The sequence below is a fragment of the Cynoglossus semilaevis genome, chromosome 19 (assembly GCF_000523025.1).
Source record: "Cynoglossus semilaevis isolate Cse_v1.0 chromosome 19, Cse_v1.0, whole genome shotgun sequence".
NCBI classification, from domain to species: Eukaryota; Metazoa; Chordata; class Actinopteri; order Pleuronectiformes; family Cynoglossidae; genus Cynoglossus; species Cynoglossus semilaevis.
The window spans coordinates 12,398,222-12,418,270 of record NC_024325.1 but is presented as its reverse complement, the minus strand read 5'-3'; the positions used below and the strand labels follow the sequence as shown (position 1 = coordinate 12,418,270).

Genomic DNA, 20,049 nt, shown 5'->3' with positions numbered 1-20,049 from the left:
ATTATTAAAATGAAATTGAAAACATTGATAACTGCTCGGGAAAAATGGCTGATAAACTCATTTGTTTTCCCTGCACCTCCCCCCGCTTTGAGAACCATGATCATTTCCAATTTTTAAAACAAATCTTCGACCAAAAGACACACTATCATCATCTGATCCCCTGCAGGTGTCTCTCAGTGTCTCTCAGTGTCTCTCTCTCAGTGAATACTTTTCTTTGTGAAAAACATTCCTTTTCCTGCAACAGTTTAAACAACATTTTTCGACACAGTTCTCCAGCTTCTCTTCATTACCCAACGTCCGACCTCTATCCTTAACATCTCAGAGTCTTCTCACTCTTCCTCTCTTCTCTTCAAATTCCTAGGTTCTCCCTCCCCTCTCCTCCCTCCCCCCTCCTCCCACCCCCTTCTCCAAACACTGATCTCAGATTAAGTTGAACACTATCCCAGGTGAAGTTCGCACCTGCCTCTTTAGGGGCAAAGCTCTTTCCGCCGCTCGAACCTGAGCTTTCCTAACAGTCCAGATTTTTCTCAGCGTCATCACTGTTCGATTCCATCCGCAGCAGAACTCTGGATTTTTACCACCACGGTGCTGTTCGCCCTGGAACTAAACGAGAGAGTCTCCTTTCAACTGGACGGCGTAGAGTAACTCATTTCCAACGAACTGTCTTCTCCTTTTAGCAGGTGTCACCTCGTCTGCCTCCTTTGACGCCCTCTGTTGATGGTTTCCTGTTGGATGGGACTGGTCTGTGAGGAGGTTGCTAGGTTAGAGTAGTCAGGTGTTCGATGTCCGTCATCTGAACGCAGGTGAGAAATTCCTTTCTTTGTAACTTAAAATTCTGAGCACTGTATTAAATATACCATTAAATACTTTGTAAAATTGTATAAAAAACTATGAAAATAGTAAGAAACTCCCCTCTTATTTTTTTAATGTTGTTTTTAATGTTGTTCGGATGTTGGCGTAATGCTTTATGGTCATGGTCATTGTAACCACTGTAGAGATTTTTTTTTTTTTTTACAGCTAAAGCATCTGTACAGAGATAGAGCAGAGTCTGTTGTACACGTAAATATAAACAATTCCTCGAATTGTTATTTTTTAACATCACCTAAAGCTGACATATTCCATTCTGGATTAATCACGTTGACATGTCAACAATTGTCATCAGACTCCATATAATAATACATCTTTTTAGTAGTGTTTTAAAAATGTATTTTTTCCTGCATATTCTTTGAATCTTCTAGACAGATCTTTCTCAAGCAGAAATGGAAGACAAAAAATGTATGTTATGCAACATCAATGAAACATTTGGTGAAAATGTTTTATTACATCAAAGGTCCAGTTACAGGCACAGCACTTTAACACTGTGTTGTACAGTTAAGTACAGTTAACATCGTGATTGATTTAATGAACCTGTGCTGAGCCATTAGGCCGGTCTGCTACAGTGTGGGTTTCTCTGGCCTGGTATGACCTCAGAGATAATCATGACAAAAGCGTCTCGTTCATCTTTTATGTCCCGGGGGCTTTATCTAAATTGCTCTCCTAAAAGCTCTGTCGAATTAGTGCCAGTCAGATAAGATGGTTGGTTTCAGGAGTCAGAAGAGCAATTGTTATTCTAATCTGTCACTTCATGACGTAACACTTCCTTAGTTATCACCAATTTATCATCACGCTATACAGCATGCTGTATATATATTGGAACAAAGCTTTTCTATCCAACCAGTGTCCACCTGCTCTGATGCTGCAGTGGTTACAGGTCAGACGAGGTCGTCCAACTGTGAAAGCTGTTCTGCCAGGGCCTCCTCGGATCAGGATTGATCGTTGGAGAGATTCATCTGATCATAGTAGCTCTTTTATTAAAATGGATCTAGTCGATTACTGCAGATGTGGTGCCAGAACTTAGCAGAGGCAGAGGCAGAGCGGCCGTGAAATAATCGAAACATTTTTTAACCGTAAACAAAATCATGGCTTTACATTTTACTCTGCCAACATTTCAAACCCAAACTGGACCCAGAACGGCTCCATAAGGCCAGTGTCAATGACCTGGGCAAATCAACCCTCGTCTCTTAAAACCATCAGAGTCCCAGTGTTAATGCTCCTGTTGTTTAACCAACAAGGCATGGCTCGCTCCCAGACAAAAGTGTTGAAGAGGTTCTGAGCAACCCTGTGGCTTCAGACACAGAGGCGCTGGACCAACGTGGGTCACCGGGGTCAGCTGCGGGAAACCAAGTCACTGAGAGGCCTTTAGTTCAATGTTGCAAGCTCACATGGGACTGTAAGGCAAATGCGATCCTGATGCTTTGTCTCGGCATGCATAAAGGGGTCTTTTCAGGATTCCTCTGGGGAGATCTGGGAGACTGATCTTAAAGAAGTAACGTGACGGTGGTAGATGGTACAACTCCTTCTTTTTAGTTTCCTGTAAGAGCCCTGTTTATCCGAAGCGTCAGAGCAGTATCAGTCACCTTCCCGGTTATCCATTAGCTGAAACCAGGGAGGATAAATTATTTCGAGTATTGTTTGAGTGTTTTGCTCTGTATAGTTTTAAAATGTGCAAAATATTGACTCTAATTAGCTTAATAAACAAAAATATAGAGAAATACTAAGATATTTATAGTACTCCAAGATATTTATAGTAACTCAAAAACTAAAAAAAGAACAACCACAGAAGTGCAGTTGGCTGGAAAATTGATAAGATAAGTTAACGTTAGCGTCAAACCTGCTTTAAAGTTAATTGAAAAACGTACATGGTTCTTCAAAGAACAACATACTAGTAAACATTAACCCTACAGATGTTTTAACAGCTGCCAAAATCATAAAATATAACCAAAGAAATAGCTAAAGCTGTTAGCTGCTGGAACACAAACAAAAATGTGATAGTGTTCAAAATGTGCTTAAAACTAATTCTCTTTTCTACTTCTTCTTAAGAATGGTCGGACCAAGCTGTACAGTCATTCTGTTCCATGTCTTCAGCATCTTTGCACAAATTGGAGGTAACACATTCAATTTAATAACTCCTAACCTAAAAAACTATTTTTTAAAATATCAGGGGAAGTTCAAGCTAATAAAATATCTGCTCACCTTTGGTTGTTCAACTTTCCTTTACAGCAAACTCTCAGGATGTCCTGTATCCATTTGGACCCAGCCACAGGGACCTAGAAACCCCCAAGATGGACGATGGGAGTTCGCCTGAGATTTTTTTGCTCATGCCTTTTGTTTTCTTCAATATTCCCTACCGTTCCATCTACGTAAGCACTGATCCAATTTCGCAAACAATTCCGTGACTGAAAAGAGGACTTTGTGGCAAAACCTTTCATTTTTCCATCCGCAGGTCAACAACAACGGTGTGATCTCCTTCAGCGTGCAGGTCAGCCAGTTCACACCAGAGGCATTTCCACTCAGTGACAGCAGATCCTTTATCGCTCCTCTTTGGGCGGACGTGCACAACGGTATCCGTGGAGATGTCTACTACAGAGAGTCCACCGAAGCAGAAATACTAGAGAGGGCGACGCAGGACGTGAGAAGACATTTTAAAAACCTGCCAACCTTCACAGCCCACTGGGTCTTTATAGCCACATGGCATCAAGTCACCTTCTACGGAGGAAGCCAAACCACGCCGGTAATATCCTATTTTGTGCTCTAGATTTGGGCATAGGCACCAACAGAGAACAATAGACATCAACCATGACACTGATATGTAATATTTGTCAAATATTTAACTTGGTATGTTAGCAGTGTGTGCTCCAAACGTCATCTTTAGATGAGTAACTGACATAGACTTTTGAAGAATTTTCTAGAAATATATCTGTTGCTTAAAAAAAGCTCGTTCATTCCTTTGTCATTGTTCAAGGTCAATACATTTCAAGTTGTGCTAATCTCCGATGGCGTGGCATTCTTCAGTATGTTTAACTATGGAGAAATCACATGGAGCACAGGAACGGCCAGTGGTGGAGATCCATTAACAGGCCTGGGTGGGACCACAGCTCAGGTAATCTCACCTTTCTCGCTGTATCATTTCAGAAAAATAAAAAGTCTTTTCTCTCAACATTTTACCTCACGACTTTCCCCCTTTCAGTCAGGTTTTAACGGTGGAGACATTGGTCACTTCTTCAACCTGCCATGGTCAAGGTCAAATGATGTGGTAAACATCGAACAATCAACCAACATCAACATCCCTGGGCGTTGGTTCTTCCGCGTTGACACTGACCAGATAGATCCTGCCAATGGCTGCAGCCACAATGGTAAATCAAATGTTAAACCTCTCAAAAACATTCCAAATAGCTTAATCATTTCATTCATGTCTAAGCCTTAAACTGTCAATTTCTGTCCTTCCAGGTCGATATTACAGACGGGGTGAAAACTTCTGGTTGTCCGACCTCTGCTTGCAGCGATGTCGCTGCCTGGACATTGACAACGAGGTCCATTGCCAAGAAGCTCCATGTGGGCAGTTGGAAACCTGCGAGCAGCAGGAAGGGGCCTTTTACTGCCAGCCAACTCGCACCAGCACCTGTGTGGTGTTTGGTGACCCTCATTACCACACCTTCGACGGCCTTCTCTATCATTTCCAGGGGACGTGTTCTTACCTGTTGGCTCGGCCTTGCTGGGAGTTGGCAGGGCTTCCATTCTTCAGCGTCGAGGCTAAAAATGAGAACCGTGGGATGGCCTCAGTTTCCTGGCTCAGAGACGTGACAGTGGAAGTCTACGGTCATCGAGTCACGTTGCCAAAAGGCAGTTTTGGAACAGTTCAGGTGAGAATTTGCCAATCACACGATAATATCCTTCATTATTTTAAAGTGTAAAATAGTGAATTTATGATATTGTTTATAAATTAAACAAAAGTCTTTTTCACACATTGTTTTTTATGACGATCTATCATGTCATGGCAACATGATGGTCAAGAAGCTAAGTGCTAATTCGGGTTGTAATCAGAATCCCTGCAGCTGGAGCAGTTGGGATTTTGTTTAGATTGTCTGAGGCTTAAACAAGCAGATTTGTTCCAACAAATGTTTGAACTGCTCCTGTCATCTGTTCTGTCTGTTCTAAATGTACAATTGTATTTATTTTTAGGTGGATGGCCTGGTGAAAACGCTACCAGTCCAGCTTCAGCTCGGTGCCATCAGGGTGTATCAATCTGGGGTTGCCGTTGCCTTGGAAACAGACTTTGGACTATTGGTAACATACGATGGCCAACACTACGCCTCCATCTCCTTGCCCAGCTCCTACTTCAACAACACATGTGGCCTTTGTGGCAACTACAACGATGACCCTGCCGACGACCCTGTGCTACCCGATGGATCCTTAGCAGAAAGCGTGGTTGAGTTGGGAGGGGGGTGGCGAGCCGAGGACACAGACTGGAGGTGCACAGATGGCTGCACCCAGAACTGCAGCGTGTGCGATCCTATCACGGAGGCCTTCTATTTCCGTCAGGACTACTGTGGGATCATCAACAGAACTGACGGACCCTTCAGGGACTGTAGGGCCGTGGTGGACCCCACCGCCTTTGTGTACAGCTGTGTTTACGATATGTGCAGCAACAAGGACAACATCACCACACTGTGTCAGGCCGTCCAGGCCTACGCCCTGGCCTGTCAGGCTCTGGGGGTCACCATACGTCCCTGGAGATCTCTCAACTTCTGCAGTAAGAGTCAATTAAGGGAAGTACTCATTATACGTTGATTTATTTTTTGTTTTTTAACATTTTTCTTTCTCACTGGTTTTCAGCTTTGTCCTGTCCCGAGAACAGCCATTATCAAGTCTGTACAAGTGCCTGTCCGGCCTCCTGCTCTGACCTCACAGCCCCACTTTACTGCGTCCATCCTTGCACTGAGGGTTGTCAGTGTGTCCAAGGCTTCGTTCTCAGCGGCAGCCGTTGTGTACAGCGTGAGGACTGCGGCTGTGACTACAACGGCCTCTATTACCCCCTCAACGAGACTTTCTGGGGAGGGTCCAGTGGGGAGGAAGGTGAATGCAGCCATCGCTGCACCTGCGGGCCTGCTGGAGAAGTGTCCTGCGTTAATGCCTCCTGTAAGGAAGGGGAGGTGTGCGTGGCAGAAGTAGGGAGGCTGGGCTGTTATCCTCGGAGGGAAGGAGTTTGCACAGTCACACAGAACTCCGTGACATCATCCTTTGATGGCACCTTCCTGACGTTTCCGGACGACAGCTCTTACTACTTGCTTAAACTGTGTGGTGCAGTGCCCGCTAATGGCTCGATGGTGGAGGTGAAGATAGGCCGCAAGCTGGTCAACAAAGGCCCTGCCTGGAAAAGACCTGTCATAGTTACAGTGGCCAACATGGAGGCTCAAATAGGAGGCACAGATTTTAATATAGTAAAGGTGAGTAGTGTGTAAGTCCTTTGTGTACTGTAATACTGCAGTACACAAGCAATATTCAATGTGTTTCCTGTAAAAAGGAAACCTGTGATAGTACATACAGTACATAAAACATAGGAAGTACTGCAGTCAATACATTAATGGGTCTGAAAAATATGTAGTCATTTTTAGTCATTGTCATAGATTGTCATGTTTGCCAAAGCCAAAACTGAAAAATATGTAGTCATTTTTAGTCAAAAGATATTTTATAATAAAGTATCAATGCTGAAAGCATAAATAGCAAAATAGTAACATGTTAACTAAAATTATAACATGATGTGGAGGATAAAAAAAATTCATAAATAACCCAAGTTTATCTATTTAACTTACTAATAAACTTTAAGTTAGCCAAAAGCTCAGTGTTAGGTAAGAGTTAAGCTTATTGTTAGGTCAGAAATGCTTGGCCGAAATTGGTCAAAATTGGTTAAAAGATTGTCATGTTTTTTTTTAATTGCTGCAGTCAGCTAAACCTGTCTTCCCAAACTGCATGCACCTGATCTACGCAGTTAGTTACGTTAGAATACAATTTAAATTTATCAGAAAATATATTTGACATTTGATTTCTTTTTTATTTGCTCAAGGTCAATGGTGAACAGGTGATGCTTCCGTTTATCCATCCCATGGAGACCATGATGATCTACAAAGCACCGGGTAACGCCACAGTCGTAGAGTCGCGTGGCCTCCTGATGGTCCGCTACACCCGCCAGGGATCCCTCAACATCTCCCTCTCCACCTTATACTACAACGTTACCTGTGGTCTGTGTGGCGTCTTCAACAGCAATGCCACAGACGATCTCCGCCTCCCTAACGGACGGCTGGCAGAGTCTATTGAACAGTTTACAGATGGCTGGCGCTCCATCGCGGACGACCTCACGTGTAACGGTGACTGTGACGACCTGTACCGAATGTGCACCGACCTGCGTATTTACCAGAGTCCTTACATGTGCGGTAACATCAACGACCCCGGGAACAGTTCCTTCCTGGCGTGTCACGCTGTGGTCAACCCCTCGCCGTTCTTTAGGAACTGTTTGTATAACATGTGCGTGAAGGAAGGGAACCGTTCAGCTTTGTGTTCCTCGCTGCAGGCCTACGCCACCGCCTGTCAGGATGCTCAAATAGGCCTCACATACTGGAGGAGCGCAACAAACTGTCGTGAGTAAAAACGGACCAACTCTAAAGGCATCTTTTCACTTATCAGGTGTCATATAAAGATTCCTGCCTTCCATGAGAGTTGTCATGTGGAAGGTCAAACCAGCATTGTAGGTCAGCTAAATTCTAAACTCAATATCTCTATAGTCTTGGAAGCCAGAGCGAACCAAACACTGGTTTTATCACCTGCAGGTCTTGGGTGGTTCTTCTTATCAGAAAGCCTCCAGGCTGCAGCTGTGGCCTCAGTTGTCCTCAGAGTGCATGTGTGCAGTCCTTAAATGTCCATTTAAAAATGTCCTCCTCTAAATATAGCCTAGATGCCTTCCTCTAACATTTTGTTTTCCCAAAATTATAAAATACTTTTGTACTGTCTATAAACCAGGGCAAAAATGTAGAAAGACCTAAAAAAAAAAAAAATTCCAATATGTCTTTTAAACAGACTACTGATTACTCACATTAGCATATCCCGTACCAACACCATCATCCATGATCACTTGTGTGATTCTTAAACCACAGTTTAAACTTAGCATTTTTACTGACAGGCATGTACAGGAGGTGATGCGTTCACTGTCCTCTGTCTCTCTCGTTGTTCTCAGCTCTTCCCTGTCCAGAGCACAGTCATTTTGATGAATGCACCACTGCCTGCCCTCTGACCTGTACCAACCTGTATGTGCCTGAAGAGCCGTGTCCTTTCCCATGCCAGGAGGGTTGCCAGTGCGAGGATGGCTTTGCGCTGCGTGACGGACTGTGTGTGGCTCGCAGTGACTGTGGCTGCATTAGCCACGGACGCCATTTCGCCACCAATCACACTTTTTGGACCGACTGGGAATGCCAGCAGCGCTGCTACTGCAACGGCTCCGACAACAGTGTCTACTGTCGACATGCACCCTGCCGCCCAGAACAGTTCTGCCAGGAAAACAATGGCATGTATTACTGTGTGCCGCGTACCGAGGCCCTGTGCATAGCAGCCGGGTACGGACATTTTCTGCCATTCAATGGGGCATCGTTTGAGCTGCAGAGCTCATGTAGTCTTAAAATGGCCACCACCACCAACTGTGCGAGAGAACACATGAACACCGCAGGCGTTTCTGGAGGATTTCCTCCATTCAAACTTTCCGTCCGCAATGAGGACAGGGACACGGGACAGGCGATTTGGGTGAGAGGCTTCGTCCTGGAGGTGTACGACTATGACATTGAGGTGTTGAGAACCTACAAAAATACAGTTACGGTAAGTGCATCAGTGACAATGTTCCTCACCCAGTCAAGTTACAGAGGAATCTGCCTGGGTGGATTTTCTCGGTAGGCAAATTTAACCAACCATAGTCAAAGAAATCCAAGTGGTGCCTTCACTGTCTTGTGAAAAAATTGGATTGTGTGTCACTGTTGGTATAAATGAAAATGATTTGTCTTTAACCCTTTAGTTGTTATGTGTCTCAGTTCTTCAAGCCTGAGAGGTTAATACATTAGTGTTAGAAAAAAAAGTTTGATTTCAATACAGAGGAAAAATTTTAATTTAGTCTCAATTATTTACGTAGTTTTGAGTCACTAAAAAATTTAAAAAAAAAATAGGGATACTGGAACTCGATGGATTCATCACAGCTTTGAAAGACAAGTCCTTAGGTCACAGGTTCTAGTCTTCAGTAGAACAAATGCTGATCTGGACAACATGCGTGCTAAGGTCTATTTTAGATGGGGCTCTCAGTTACAAGTTAAGAAATTCTTAATTGCTGTGTGCAAAATGTTTCAATATCATTCAATATCCATGTCCACAGTCCAAGGTCAGGGGTCATTAGTCACTACTACAGTATCTATATGGCCGTATTATTGCTGTTCTGCTAGTCACTACTACAGTATCTACATGGCCATATTATGACCTGTGAAGGTCAAGGTTGTTTTTTGTTGATATTGTTCTAATCAAACTGATAGAACCAGACAGAGTGTGAATTCCTCTTTTGATTGGCTTAAGATGAGTGGCTCTGATTTCAGTGGGCATTTTTTATCAGGCTTGGATTTGGTTCAGACAGAAGTGACCCTGTGAGGCATTTTGGCTCAGGTTCACAAAATGCCTAAAAGATCAGTTCCCTGCTAACAGTGTGTCATAACTACATCCATTGTCTTTCATTCCCTCAGGTCAATAAGGAACGTTTGTACATTCCTCTGAAACTGGGATCAGGAAAAGTCAACATCACAACCCTGGGTTTGCAGCTGACTGTGGAGACAGACTTTGGCCTGAAGGTGGCGTTTGACTGGAACACACTCCTCTTGCTGACATTGCCTCGAAACCTCTACAACACCACCTGTGGCCTTTGCGGGTCATTGCCCACATCCGTTCCGGCGCTCACGCCCACCGAATGGGGCATGACGTGGGCAGAGAGGGACACCTTCTGCCAGGTGGGCTGCGGAGACTCGTGCCCACGCTGCGGCCTGGGAGAGAAGAGTCTGCAGAGTGACAGCCCAGCCCTCATTGACACGGGAGACGATAACGGGGCAGCGGGGGAGGTGAACACCGGCATACGTTTCCACATCGGAAATGGACTGTATGTGTTTGTGGAGCCGGAGGCCGTGAGGCTGTGTGGCCTGATTGCAGATAGAGGAGGCGTTTTTGCACGCTGCCACAGCAAGGTGGCGCCATCTTTCTTCTATCAAAGCTGCTTGCAGGACACCTGTTTGGATCAGGGCGCTCAGGATACCATCTGTAACTGGCTGCAGATCTACGCCAGCACCTGTCAGACCCAGGGCGTACCGGTTACTGGGTGGAGGAGGGAGACGCCATGTGGTGAGTCCGGATCAGGTCTACACCTATTTTCCCAGACCCTCATTGATGAAAGTCTTTCCAGTAATTCTGCCCGTGTTTACTGTAATTTAATCACAGAACACACTCTCATCACTTTTTCATATAAGGGTTTGATTAATGTTACAGAGAACTCTTTCTAATAACTGCAATCTCAACGAATTTGGAGGAATCCTGGAGGAAAATCAAAGGGTTTAAAAAAAAAAAGAAAAAGTACAGAAAACAACACTAACTGCTGTTCAGTGAGGAAAATCAAAGGGTTTAAAAAAAAAGAAAAATACAGAAAACAACACTAACTGCTGTAACACTGGATTTTAACACATTAATTAAGGAAGAAACAGCTAAGTTTTAGCATAGAAATAATGCCAATTCATTAGCATTGGCATGACAAGAGTTAACAAATGAATCATCAATGTACAAATGTTAAATAATGCTGTTTGCTGCTTTCAGTTCAGAGCTGTCCACCCAACAGCCGTTATTCTATCTGTGTGCCGGTGTGCCCACCTCAGTGCGCCCCCGCCCGTGGCCAGAGAGACTGCAGCCAGGACTGTGTCGAGGGCTGCCAGTGTGATCAGGGCTACGTGTTAAACGGCAAGAATTGCATCCTGCCTCAAAACTGTGGCTGCTACACCGACGGGAAGTACTATGAGGTGAGTCCCTTATCAAGAACAAGAATAGAAGGTGATGCAACAGGTGAATACTTGAACCGAGAATTTACCAGAAAGCCTTCTCTGTTCCAGCCCAAACAGCTGTTCTGGAACAGTGACTGTACCAAGCGCTGCCACTGCATCGGCAGAAACCTGGTCCAGTGTGACCCCAGGCGCTGCAAGGCAGAGGAAGAGTGCACCCTCCGAAATGGAGTGCGCGGCTGCTTCGCACGACGCCTGCAGCACTGTGTGGCGTCCGGCGGTGGGGTCTTTAGAACCTTCGACGGAGCTTCTCTGAGGCTTCCAGCCTCCTGCTCCTTCGTCTTATCCACCAACTGCCACAAGCTGCCTGACCTCTCCTTCCAACTCATCGCCAACTTTGATAAGTGGAGCACGCCCAACCTGACCACCATCTCTCACGTCTACCTCTACATCAATGAGGAGAACATACTCATCTCTGGCAGCACTGTCAAGGTAGGAGCATCTTGACCTGATTCCTGGGATCTTTACCATTTTACTTTTCTTATGCATTTCAAGTCGCATTAAAATCAGAAAATCTATATTTCTGGTCAGACTTTAGCTTTTCTTTGATGTCATGCAAACTGGCAAAAAATGTCCATAACTTAAATTGAAAAGAGATTTAAGTCAATAAAAAAGAAATAGTGAAAATGACTTATTTCAGAAAACATGGGCAAAAAGGGCTATTAATTAAAAAAAATAACAAAACCAAAAGGCAAACATCTTATAAAAAAATAACAAAACCAAAAGGCAAACACAGCTTATCAACCTCACCTACATATAATGACACATTATATCAAAAAAAAAACTGGAATTAGCCAAAAAGTAGCAAAAAGTCACTTCATGGTTGACTTATTAATGTTTTGCAATAAAATAAACATAAAAATCAATTGAATGAAAAAAATCTAATAAATGTAAAATTATTTTCATATTTCCAACATGCATCCCTCATACGGATTAGGTGTAGAATCGAATTTAGTTTTCTTTCTTCAAAAATATTCCTGATTATCAATGTTAAAATGTGTCTTAACATTGACTATAACTCTATAAAGTAAGGCATTCCAGAGACAACCTTTTTATGTCTTTTTTTTCTTATCTTGTTCCGAGAAAGGAACATTTTGTTCCTTCCTCCAGGTTTTATCTATTTGACTTTTTACCTTACCTTGGATCCCACATTGGGAAGATTGTGGCTGACAGAGATTAGGTTGATGTTGCTGAGTCAGTCTGTGTAACAGAATGAAATAATCAGTCTCGCTAGTTAAAAATCCAAATGTGGTCTCAGAACCTTAATCTTTATCAAGTTATAGTCTCCTCTGTGACTTGTTAAATGTGTCCGTAAATTTTTTACTTTGGATCTTGGGTAACTGGACTGTAAGCCAACTGGAACTAGGAATCAGACTTGTAAATTTGAGGACTAAACTTATAAACATCAAAACTCTAACACTGCGAAAACCCCACTATGACCCTGCTTTTTTGGGGGGGGGTTTGTTCCTCTGTTTATAAACCTCAGGTTTAAAGCTCAGGTCCAAATAGTCCAGTTCCTTCTGTCAATCTGTATTATAACTTTAATAGCATTGTAACCCAACCAGTAGCTCATAGTTGAATCTCTACATTGTTAAGAGTTATAACACAATAGTTTACCCAGTCATCCTTAGCCTCTTAATCACCTGGTTATTTCTGTCAGGCTGAAAGCCACATCCTCATACTAAAAGTTATTAACCATCTGGTGCCCTGCATCTTCTCGGTGTGACCAGGAAGTTAAACAAAACCTTTGTTTGTAGTTTTTTAAGTAAGCCACCAAAATGGCACCACAGTAACTTCTCTCCAACTGACCTAAAAACATATGGAAATGTAGCCTTGTTTCAAGAATGTTCTGCTATTACATGTAATTGTTGAATATTTCTTCTCTTCAGATGGCTATAGTGGCTCTATGCAGATGACACCTTAATATCATCGTCCTCTTACTGAAAGATATTATTGACCTAGTTTCTTGACAACTCCTTTCTTGTTTGATTTAACAACTAAACAAAACAGTATTTTTGTTTCCTCAAAATTCTGCCAATATATCAATAGGTGGGGCACAATGGTAACTTGAGTCCTATTGATCTTGAACTAAAAGGAACTGTAGCCTCAACCTTCCTGTTTCAGCATTACATAATATGTAATTGTTCTACTTCTCAGTTCTCATCTTCAGGTGGGTTTTCTCCTATGCAGATGACACCTTAATATACCACAAACTGGACATGTCCAGTTTTCCAGGTAAAAGGTACACCAGTAATCTGTACCATACCTGAAACTGGTGTACATGTAGGTTTTCTATTGTGTCAATTGCGGACTCAAACTACTGTGCTCACCTTTTTACTACAGTGGTCTGAGTCAGACTTCTCAGAAGGCTGGTGTGTGACAGTAGACTACTTATGAATGTCTTTAAGATTCTTTACACAGACTTCACGTCCTCTTACTTAATAATATTATTGACCTGGTTTCTTGACAACTCCTTTTCCATTTGGCAATTGAACAAAACTTTATATTATTTTTTGTTTCCTTGAAATTCTGCCAATATAGCAATAGGTAGGGCACAATGGTATCTTGAGTCCTACTGATCTTGAACTAAAAGGAACTGTAGCCTCAACCTTCCTGTTTTAGCATTACATAATATGTAATTGTTCTACTTCTCAGTTTTCATCTTCAGGTGGGTTTTCTCCTATGCAGATGACACCCTAATATACCACAAACTTTACATCTCTGTTTTGCCAGGTTAATGGTACACCCGTTTCAGTACCATTCCTCACAGGCCTAATGACACGCCTGACAACATCTGAGGGTTTCATCGTCATCGACACACCCCTTGACATCCAGGTTCGATACAACCGCTTTAACACCCTCAGCATCATAATGGGGCAAAGGCTTCAGAATAAGGTCTGTGGCCTTTGTGGCAATTTCAACGGAGATCCAAGTGATGATTACATCACTTCAAGAGGGAAACCGGCGCTCAGCGCTCTGGAGCTGGCCCAGAGCTGGAAGACCAATGGAATGCAGAACAGGTAGGTGAGGCTTTGGCAAGTACAGTATTTATAATTACCCTGAAGCTCGAGATTGTTCAACCAGTGTTGTAGGTCTTCAACATCCCTGCAGCATGTTGAGCTTGTGGGTTGGTTTGTTTGAGAAATCAAAAAATGTTTCTCTGCCTTCAGTTGTGATGAGACCCAATATGTGGCTCTGGCTCAGTCTTGTGAAAACACAGCTGTGGTTGCGCTGCAGAGTGAGGGTGCATGTCAGAAACTAACCCAGCTGAAGGGCTTCTTCCAGCCTTGTCACGGCCTTCTGGATCCTCGGCCCTTCTATCAGTCCTGCTACCTGGACGGCTGTTACAATCACCACAAAGCTCAGGTCTGCGGCTCGTTGGCAGCCTATGCTGAGGCCTGCCGCTCACTGGGAACCCTTAGCACCAAGTGGATTGCCCAAGAAAACTGCTGTAAGAGCACCATGAGACACAAGATGTGCACATAAAGTACACTTTGATAAAATAGGAAGATGAGTTGGTGTTTTATTTACAAGTGACAGTTACTACACAGCTTACATTGTGTGTGGACCCTTTCTTTAGCAGAATGGATCTATGACCCCTGTGCAGGAGAGATTTGCACAAACTTCACTTGTGAGCTGGAGAATGGAGGGGACCTGTGTGGCTGTCCAGAATTACCAACCACTACTGGCGGTATGGAATTCTAGCCTTACTATATACTATGTAGTGTTGATCTGACCCTGCAGTACAACCAGCAGTGACTCTTGGGTTCACCACATGCAGGTGACGATGACATCATTCAAGCCGAGGTGACATGCAAACACGCCCAGATGGAGGTTTCCATCTCCAAGTGCAAGCTTTTCCAGCTGGGCTTCGAGCGCGAAGACGTGAGAATTAACGACGAGCACTGTGCCGGCATTGAGGGCGAGGACTTTATCTCCTTCCACATCAACAACACCAAGGGACACTGTGGCTCCATTGTACAGGTCTCTAAAACAAAACCAGATAATGCACCTACTGAACTCGCAGGTGTTTACTGTGGGCTTCAATAAGACACAAAAAGACACCTTTTTGTCTGCCGCGCAGCATAGATCTAAAATTCCATGCTGATTGTGTTCTATGATTAGATTTTTAGTATAATAAGAAATGAAGGTTCTGAAATGGAGACTTTAAATTAATTTAAATTAAAAAAATGAGTCAATTAATTTAAATTGTGTTTATAAATCTTTTTAGAGAGTTTACTATACTATATACTAAAACTATATGTTATGTTAACCATTTCACTCACTTTAGCTTTTGGGTTCAACAGTAAAAGGAGGTATTTTTTTAAAGAACTCACTTTAGCTTTTGGGTTCAACAGTTAAAGGAGGTATTTTTTTCTTTGTGTTATTTTACAAAAAATGCAGACAAAAAGACAATTCCAGCTTCTAATGAAAAAATGCAGACAAAAAGACAATTCCATAATACAGTAAATCAATGTGTTTAAATTAAATTGTATGAAACTCTATAATAGTAGGTGTCAAACCCAGGGCAGCTGGAAAAAGTATCATTGTGTCTTGTTTGGTAATGGTCAGCATTCTGTTTGTGTTTATCCCAATCACAGTCAAATGGAACCCACATTATGTACAAAAACACTGTGTGGATCGAGAGTGTGAACAACACTGGCAACGTCATCACAAGAGACAAAACCATAAATGTGGAGTTTTCCTGCGCCTATGAGTTGGACCTAAAGATCTCCCTGGACACTGTCCTCAGGCCCATGCTCAGGTCAGAACCAGAGGAGAAGCTGGGAAAACAAAAAACATTTTGACTTCCAACTGAACGTCTTCCCTGTCTATCTCTCTATTGTCTGCAGTGTGATAAACCTGACCTTGCCGACCCAGGAAGGAAACTTCATCACTAAGATGGCTCTGTACAAGAACGCTTCATACCGGCATCCGTACAGGGAGGGCGAGGTGGTGCTCAGCACGCGGGACATCCTCTTTGTTGGCGTCTTTGTGGAAGGGGCGGATGAGAATCAACTTATCCTCATAGTCAACATGTGCTGGGCCACGCCGTCCCGCTACAGCAGTGACCGGCTCCGCTACATTATAATAGAGAGAGGGTGAGACAGCTTCAACACGGTTCACTGCACGCACAGTAGAAGATTAAATTCCAAATAAAGTTCATTAACTGTTGTCAGTGGACTTCTTCCACCAGGTGTCCAAACATCAAGGACAACACCATTGGCATGGCAGAGAATGGAGTGTCCCTCACTTGTCGCTTTCACGTCACTGTCTTCAAGTTCATCGGGGATTACGACGAGGTTCACCTGCACTGCGATGTTTCCCTGTGCGACTCGGACACAAACGCCTGCAAAGTGGTATGAAAGCTGAAGGAAATACAGACACTGGAGTCAAAAAATGACAAGACTACGCTGTACTTTGTACCATTGGGGTTTAATGAGTGTTAGCGTTTTTGCTAATGGAAGTGTCATTCAAATTTAGCACAAGTTAAAGTAGCTACAGAGTTGGCCTTTAATGAATGTGTTCTCTACATTCTGTACATTCAGAATTGTCCTCACAAGAGAAGAATGTACTCAGAAGAAGGCGATCATAAGGAGCACATACTGTCGGTGGGGCCAATAAGACGCAGAGGTAAGCGTTTCTTTGTGTGATTGCACTTGTAATTTGAAGGCGTTCACAGTTTGAACGACCTCCAGCACACAGGCAATGTAAACTAATCATGCTTATGTTTGTGCCAAGTGCAACTTAAGTCATCAGGCAGATCAATGCCTATAATTAAACTCAGATCTTGTCAGGTAATACTTTCCTTATTCAATGATTTAATTGTTTCTAATTTTGTTTGTGTAAATTATAACCTCATGCAGCACCGAAGTTATTCGGCATTGTCTCTAAGCCTTTTTCCAGGACATCTCTAATCTTTTACCATTAATCCTTTAACTTTTCTAAAACTTTCCCCGACTCCTCTACAGAATCCGATTGGTGTGAAGACAACAACGGAGGCTGTGAGCAGATCTGCACTAGTAAAGGTTCTGGATCAGTCTGCAGCTGTGTGACTGGGATGCTGCAAAGGGATGGGAAGAGCTGTCGAAGTGAGAAACAAAAAATCTTTTTTAAATATTTATATTATATTAATTCTGTAGGCTAACAGCCGACCACAAGACTATATTTTTAGTGATTGATTTGACTTTTTTTTTCAGCCGTAAATTCGAGCTCTGACATTACACAAGTGGTTCCTCTGCTGGTGGTCAGCGCCGCCGTCTCCCTGCTCCTGGCTCGTACCCATGTTCCTCTGTTCTCTTAACACTGAGTGAGAAACTGACAAATACGTAGATAAAACCCAATCACACACACAAAAAGACTTGAAAACACAAACGCAGAGACACACACAGTGGTTGTTTATGTCGAGTAGATCATCTATGCAGTAGGTTGACAGATCACCGCCTCAGCAGCCAGTCAGTGTAGTCAGCTTTCTAGACACCAAGCAGGATGGCCATGTTTTTTTCCCGCTCATTCTTCAACCTTGCTCCTGCATTACTTACATGTTTGAAGACCTTACGTCATGTTTCTGAACATGAGTCAACTCTATGAATAGAAACTTTGTTGATAATTAAATGTATGTACATTTAAATGTATTTTCTTTGCGACACTCTCCCCACTCATTTCTGTCTGTTCTTCTGCGACATGGATCTAACATATATTTATTGTTCAACCACAACATTTGAGAAAAAACTGAGTCTGATGAGTGCATTTTTGATTTTTTTTTTTTTTAGTACTTCAGGAGAACCCTTATAGAAACTGACATCAGAGAGCTGACATCATGCAGCAACTGCGGCTCAAACAATGTGTCATTCTGTTAATTTTAAGTCCAAACAAAGGATTTCAAACACCGAACGTGTGACAAGATAATGTGTGCACTTATTAAGTGAAGACAAAGTTGTTGTACAGCTCATGTGTGCCACTGCGAGAGATACACATTCTGTTCATGGACTTGAGTGTCATACGAGCCCCACAAATTCCCACAGCTTAACATTCAATTCCAAACACAAGTGAATGTTCACTCAAAACGTTTTGTAAATTAAAATCTCTACTGGCGACATTTTTCACCTATTAGACCTTCTTTTGTCCCCTTTTCTTTGTACAAATGTACAGTCTTTATCAGTTCAGTGGTCTATGTCTTGATTGTTGTTAATCATCAGTGTGATTATTTTGTGTGTGTGTGCGCGTGCGTGTGTGCTGTTGTGTAACCTGTGAAAGCAGAATCGCCAATGAAAGAACCATCAATAAAAACGGATGTTCCTCTCAAAGGGAGCGTGTGAGTAAACGTTCGTTAATCTGATGCAGCTACACCCACAGTGTCACTGAAAGAATCAGGAATGTTTTCACTGAAAACATGTTTTATCAGCAACAAGAATTATGCGGCGTCTCTTTGATATTGTTTGTACCTGCAACATTCTTCTATGACATGAAGCTTAAGGATTGAATCTGTGTAATAGTTTGTCATTTGTCGTTGCGTCGTAATTTATGGCCGATTTTTTTGTATGTTTCCACTTTTATAGCACTTCTAGTAAACGTTGGAGTAGCTACAGAGAGAACACCAGTTGGGCACTTTCAGACTTTGCCCACATTCTTTTGGCCTCTTTCTGACCCTGCTGCATTCTCTCAGATAAACATAGTTCCTAGAACTGATTGGTGCCCACACCCTGTGTTATGTCTGGACAAGTGAACATTAAAAAGTAATTATATTAATACTTTCCACAGTGTAACAGGAGGCGTGTCGTCCCTTCCTCTTCATTACATATATGTCATTACATAGTTTCATGTAATAAACAATTATTATTCCTTTTGTTGTGGCATTGATAGACTTCTGCCTTCACACTGTGTACAGACAGGTTTGCTTAAACTGGAGTAAGTCTAAAATTAAAAAGAAAATGATGTGAATGTTACAACTAAGACTAAGTTGTAACTTAGTCTTAGTTTGCTGAGTTTGTTAAGACTAAGTTGTAACTTAGTCTTAGTGAGTTTGCAAAGTTCCATCAATCCATCCATCCATTTTCGTCCACTCATCTGTTACTGGGTCGCAGGGGCAGCAGCTGCCACCCAAATCACCGTGCACTGTACCAAACCCCCCAAACCTTCCTGTGGGTGGTGAGTCCACTGGAAGGTACCAACCAGCCTAACTGATTCGATCTTGCCCACGAGGTGAACCCTGGGGTTACACACCAATGACAGAGACATTGCCTCTGGGCCAAAACACCTCACAGTTTGTAAAGTTACAGAAGTATTTCTAATTTCTGAAGCAACCAAAGTAGCAAATGCTGAAAAAGTATACAAAGTAGCAAAGGTGACCAAGAGTATCAAAAGTGACAAACATCTGAAGTAGTAGAAGAAAATTGTGCAATCATTATTATCATTTAGTCACGGGCCAGATATGGGGTGTTTGGAAGCCCAAAGTGGCCCTCTAGCCGTGAGTTTGAGACCACTGGTTTAAGATATCTCTGTTTTTTTTCTTTCTTGTCTGGTTTTAACATTGTGTGCAGTTCTTTAACTTTATCACTTACATGTCGACAGACCTTGACCCAGTGACGCCTCACAGAGTACTCCTAATTGATAACAGCTGAGATTGGTGGTTTTAATATCAGCTAATGTGAGTGTGGTGTGGTGTGTTTGTTAATATCAGCTAATGTGAGTGTGGTGTGTTTGAGCGATGTGCGTAAACTTTTTCAGGGTCATGAGAGGAGGTAAAAAGCTAATCCCAGCATTTATGGCGTGGGGGTTGAATAGACCCTAGACAGTTTTACAAAAAGCCATTCACAGACACTAATACTAATGTGTGAACAATTAACCTGATCCCTCTTCTTGGACTTTGGGACTTTTCCAAGATTCATTCACTTACATGTGTAAATGTGGGGATGGTGTTCTATGGTTCTATTCTGTCCTGTGGTTCGAGACCACCAAGGGCTACATTTTCTGTGACCCTCTAACGGTGACTTTAGTATTCAGTAGCCTAATGAGAAACGTATTGGTGTATTTTTTTTATTGTCTACTGCAGCTTTACTGT

General features: G+C 42.7%; 1 protein-coding gene across 4 annotated transcripts; it reads left to right on the top strand.

Moving 5' to 3' along the window:
• Window positions 1–18,298, top strand: tecta (tectorin alpha). Of its 4 annotated transcripts, none has more exons than XM_017041947.2 (25): window positions 3–803; window positions 2,920–2,984; window positions 3,100–3,239; window positions 3,323–3,610; window positions 3,842–3,979; window positions 4,067–4,232; window positions 4,327–4,739; window positions 5,059–5,629; window positions 5,713–6,323; window positions 6,941–7,511; window positions 8,105–8,736; window positions 9,639–10,284; window positions 10,750–10,949; window positions 11,040–11,420; window positions 13,722–14,008; window positions 14,159–14,439; window positions 14,569–14,679; window positions 14,770–14,972; window positions 15,590–15,753; window positions 15,842–16,090; window positions 16,186–16,348; window positions 16,538–16,622; window positions 16,961–17,080; window positions 17,189–17,298; window positions 17,770–18,298. In XM_017041947.2, the coding sequence occupies exons 2-24, from the start codon at window positions 2,921–2,923 to the stop codon at window positions 17,290–17,292; spliced, it is 6,588 nt and encodes a 2,195-aa protein (XP_016897436.1). In that variant the 5' UTR covers window positions 3–803; window position 2,920; the 3' UTR covers window positions 17,293–17,298; window positions 17,770–18,298. The 4 variants fall into 4 exon arrangements, 3 of the variants coding, with proteins under 3 accessions (XP_016897436.1, XP_008331284.1, XP_024921679.1); XM_008333062.3 differs by having other exon boundaries at window positions 17,762–18,298; XM_025065911.1 differs by lacking the exons at window positions 3–803; window positions 2,920–2,984; window positions 3,100–3,239; window positions 17,770–18,298 and having other exon boundaries at window positions 3,474–3,610; window positions 4,071–4,232; window positions 17,189–17,602.
• The last annotated feature ends 1,751 nt before the right edge of the window (window positions 18,299–20,049 follow it).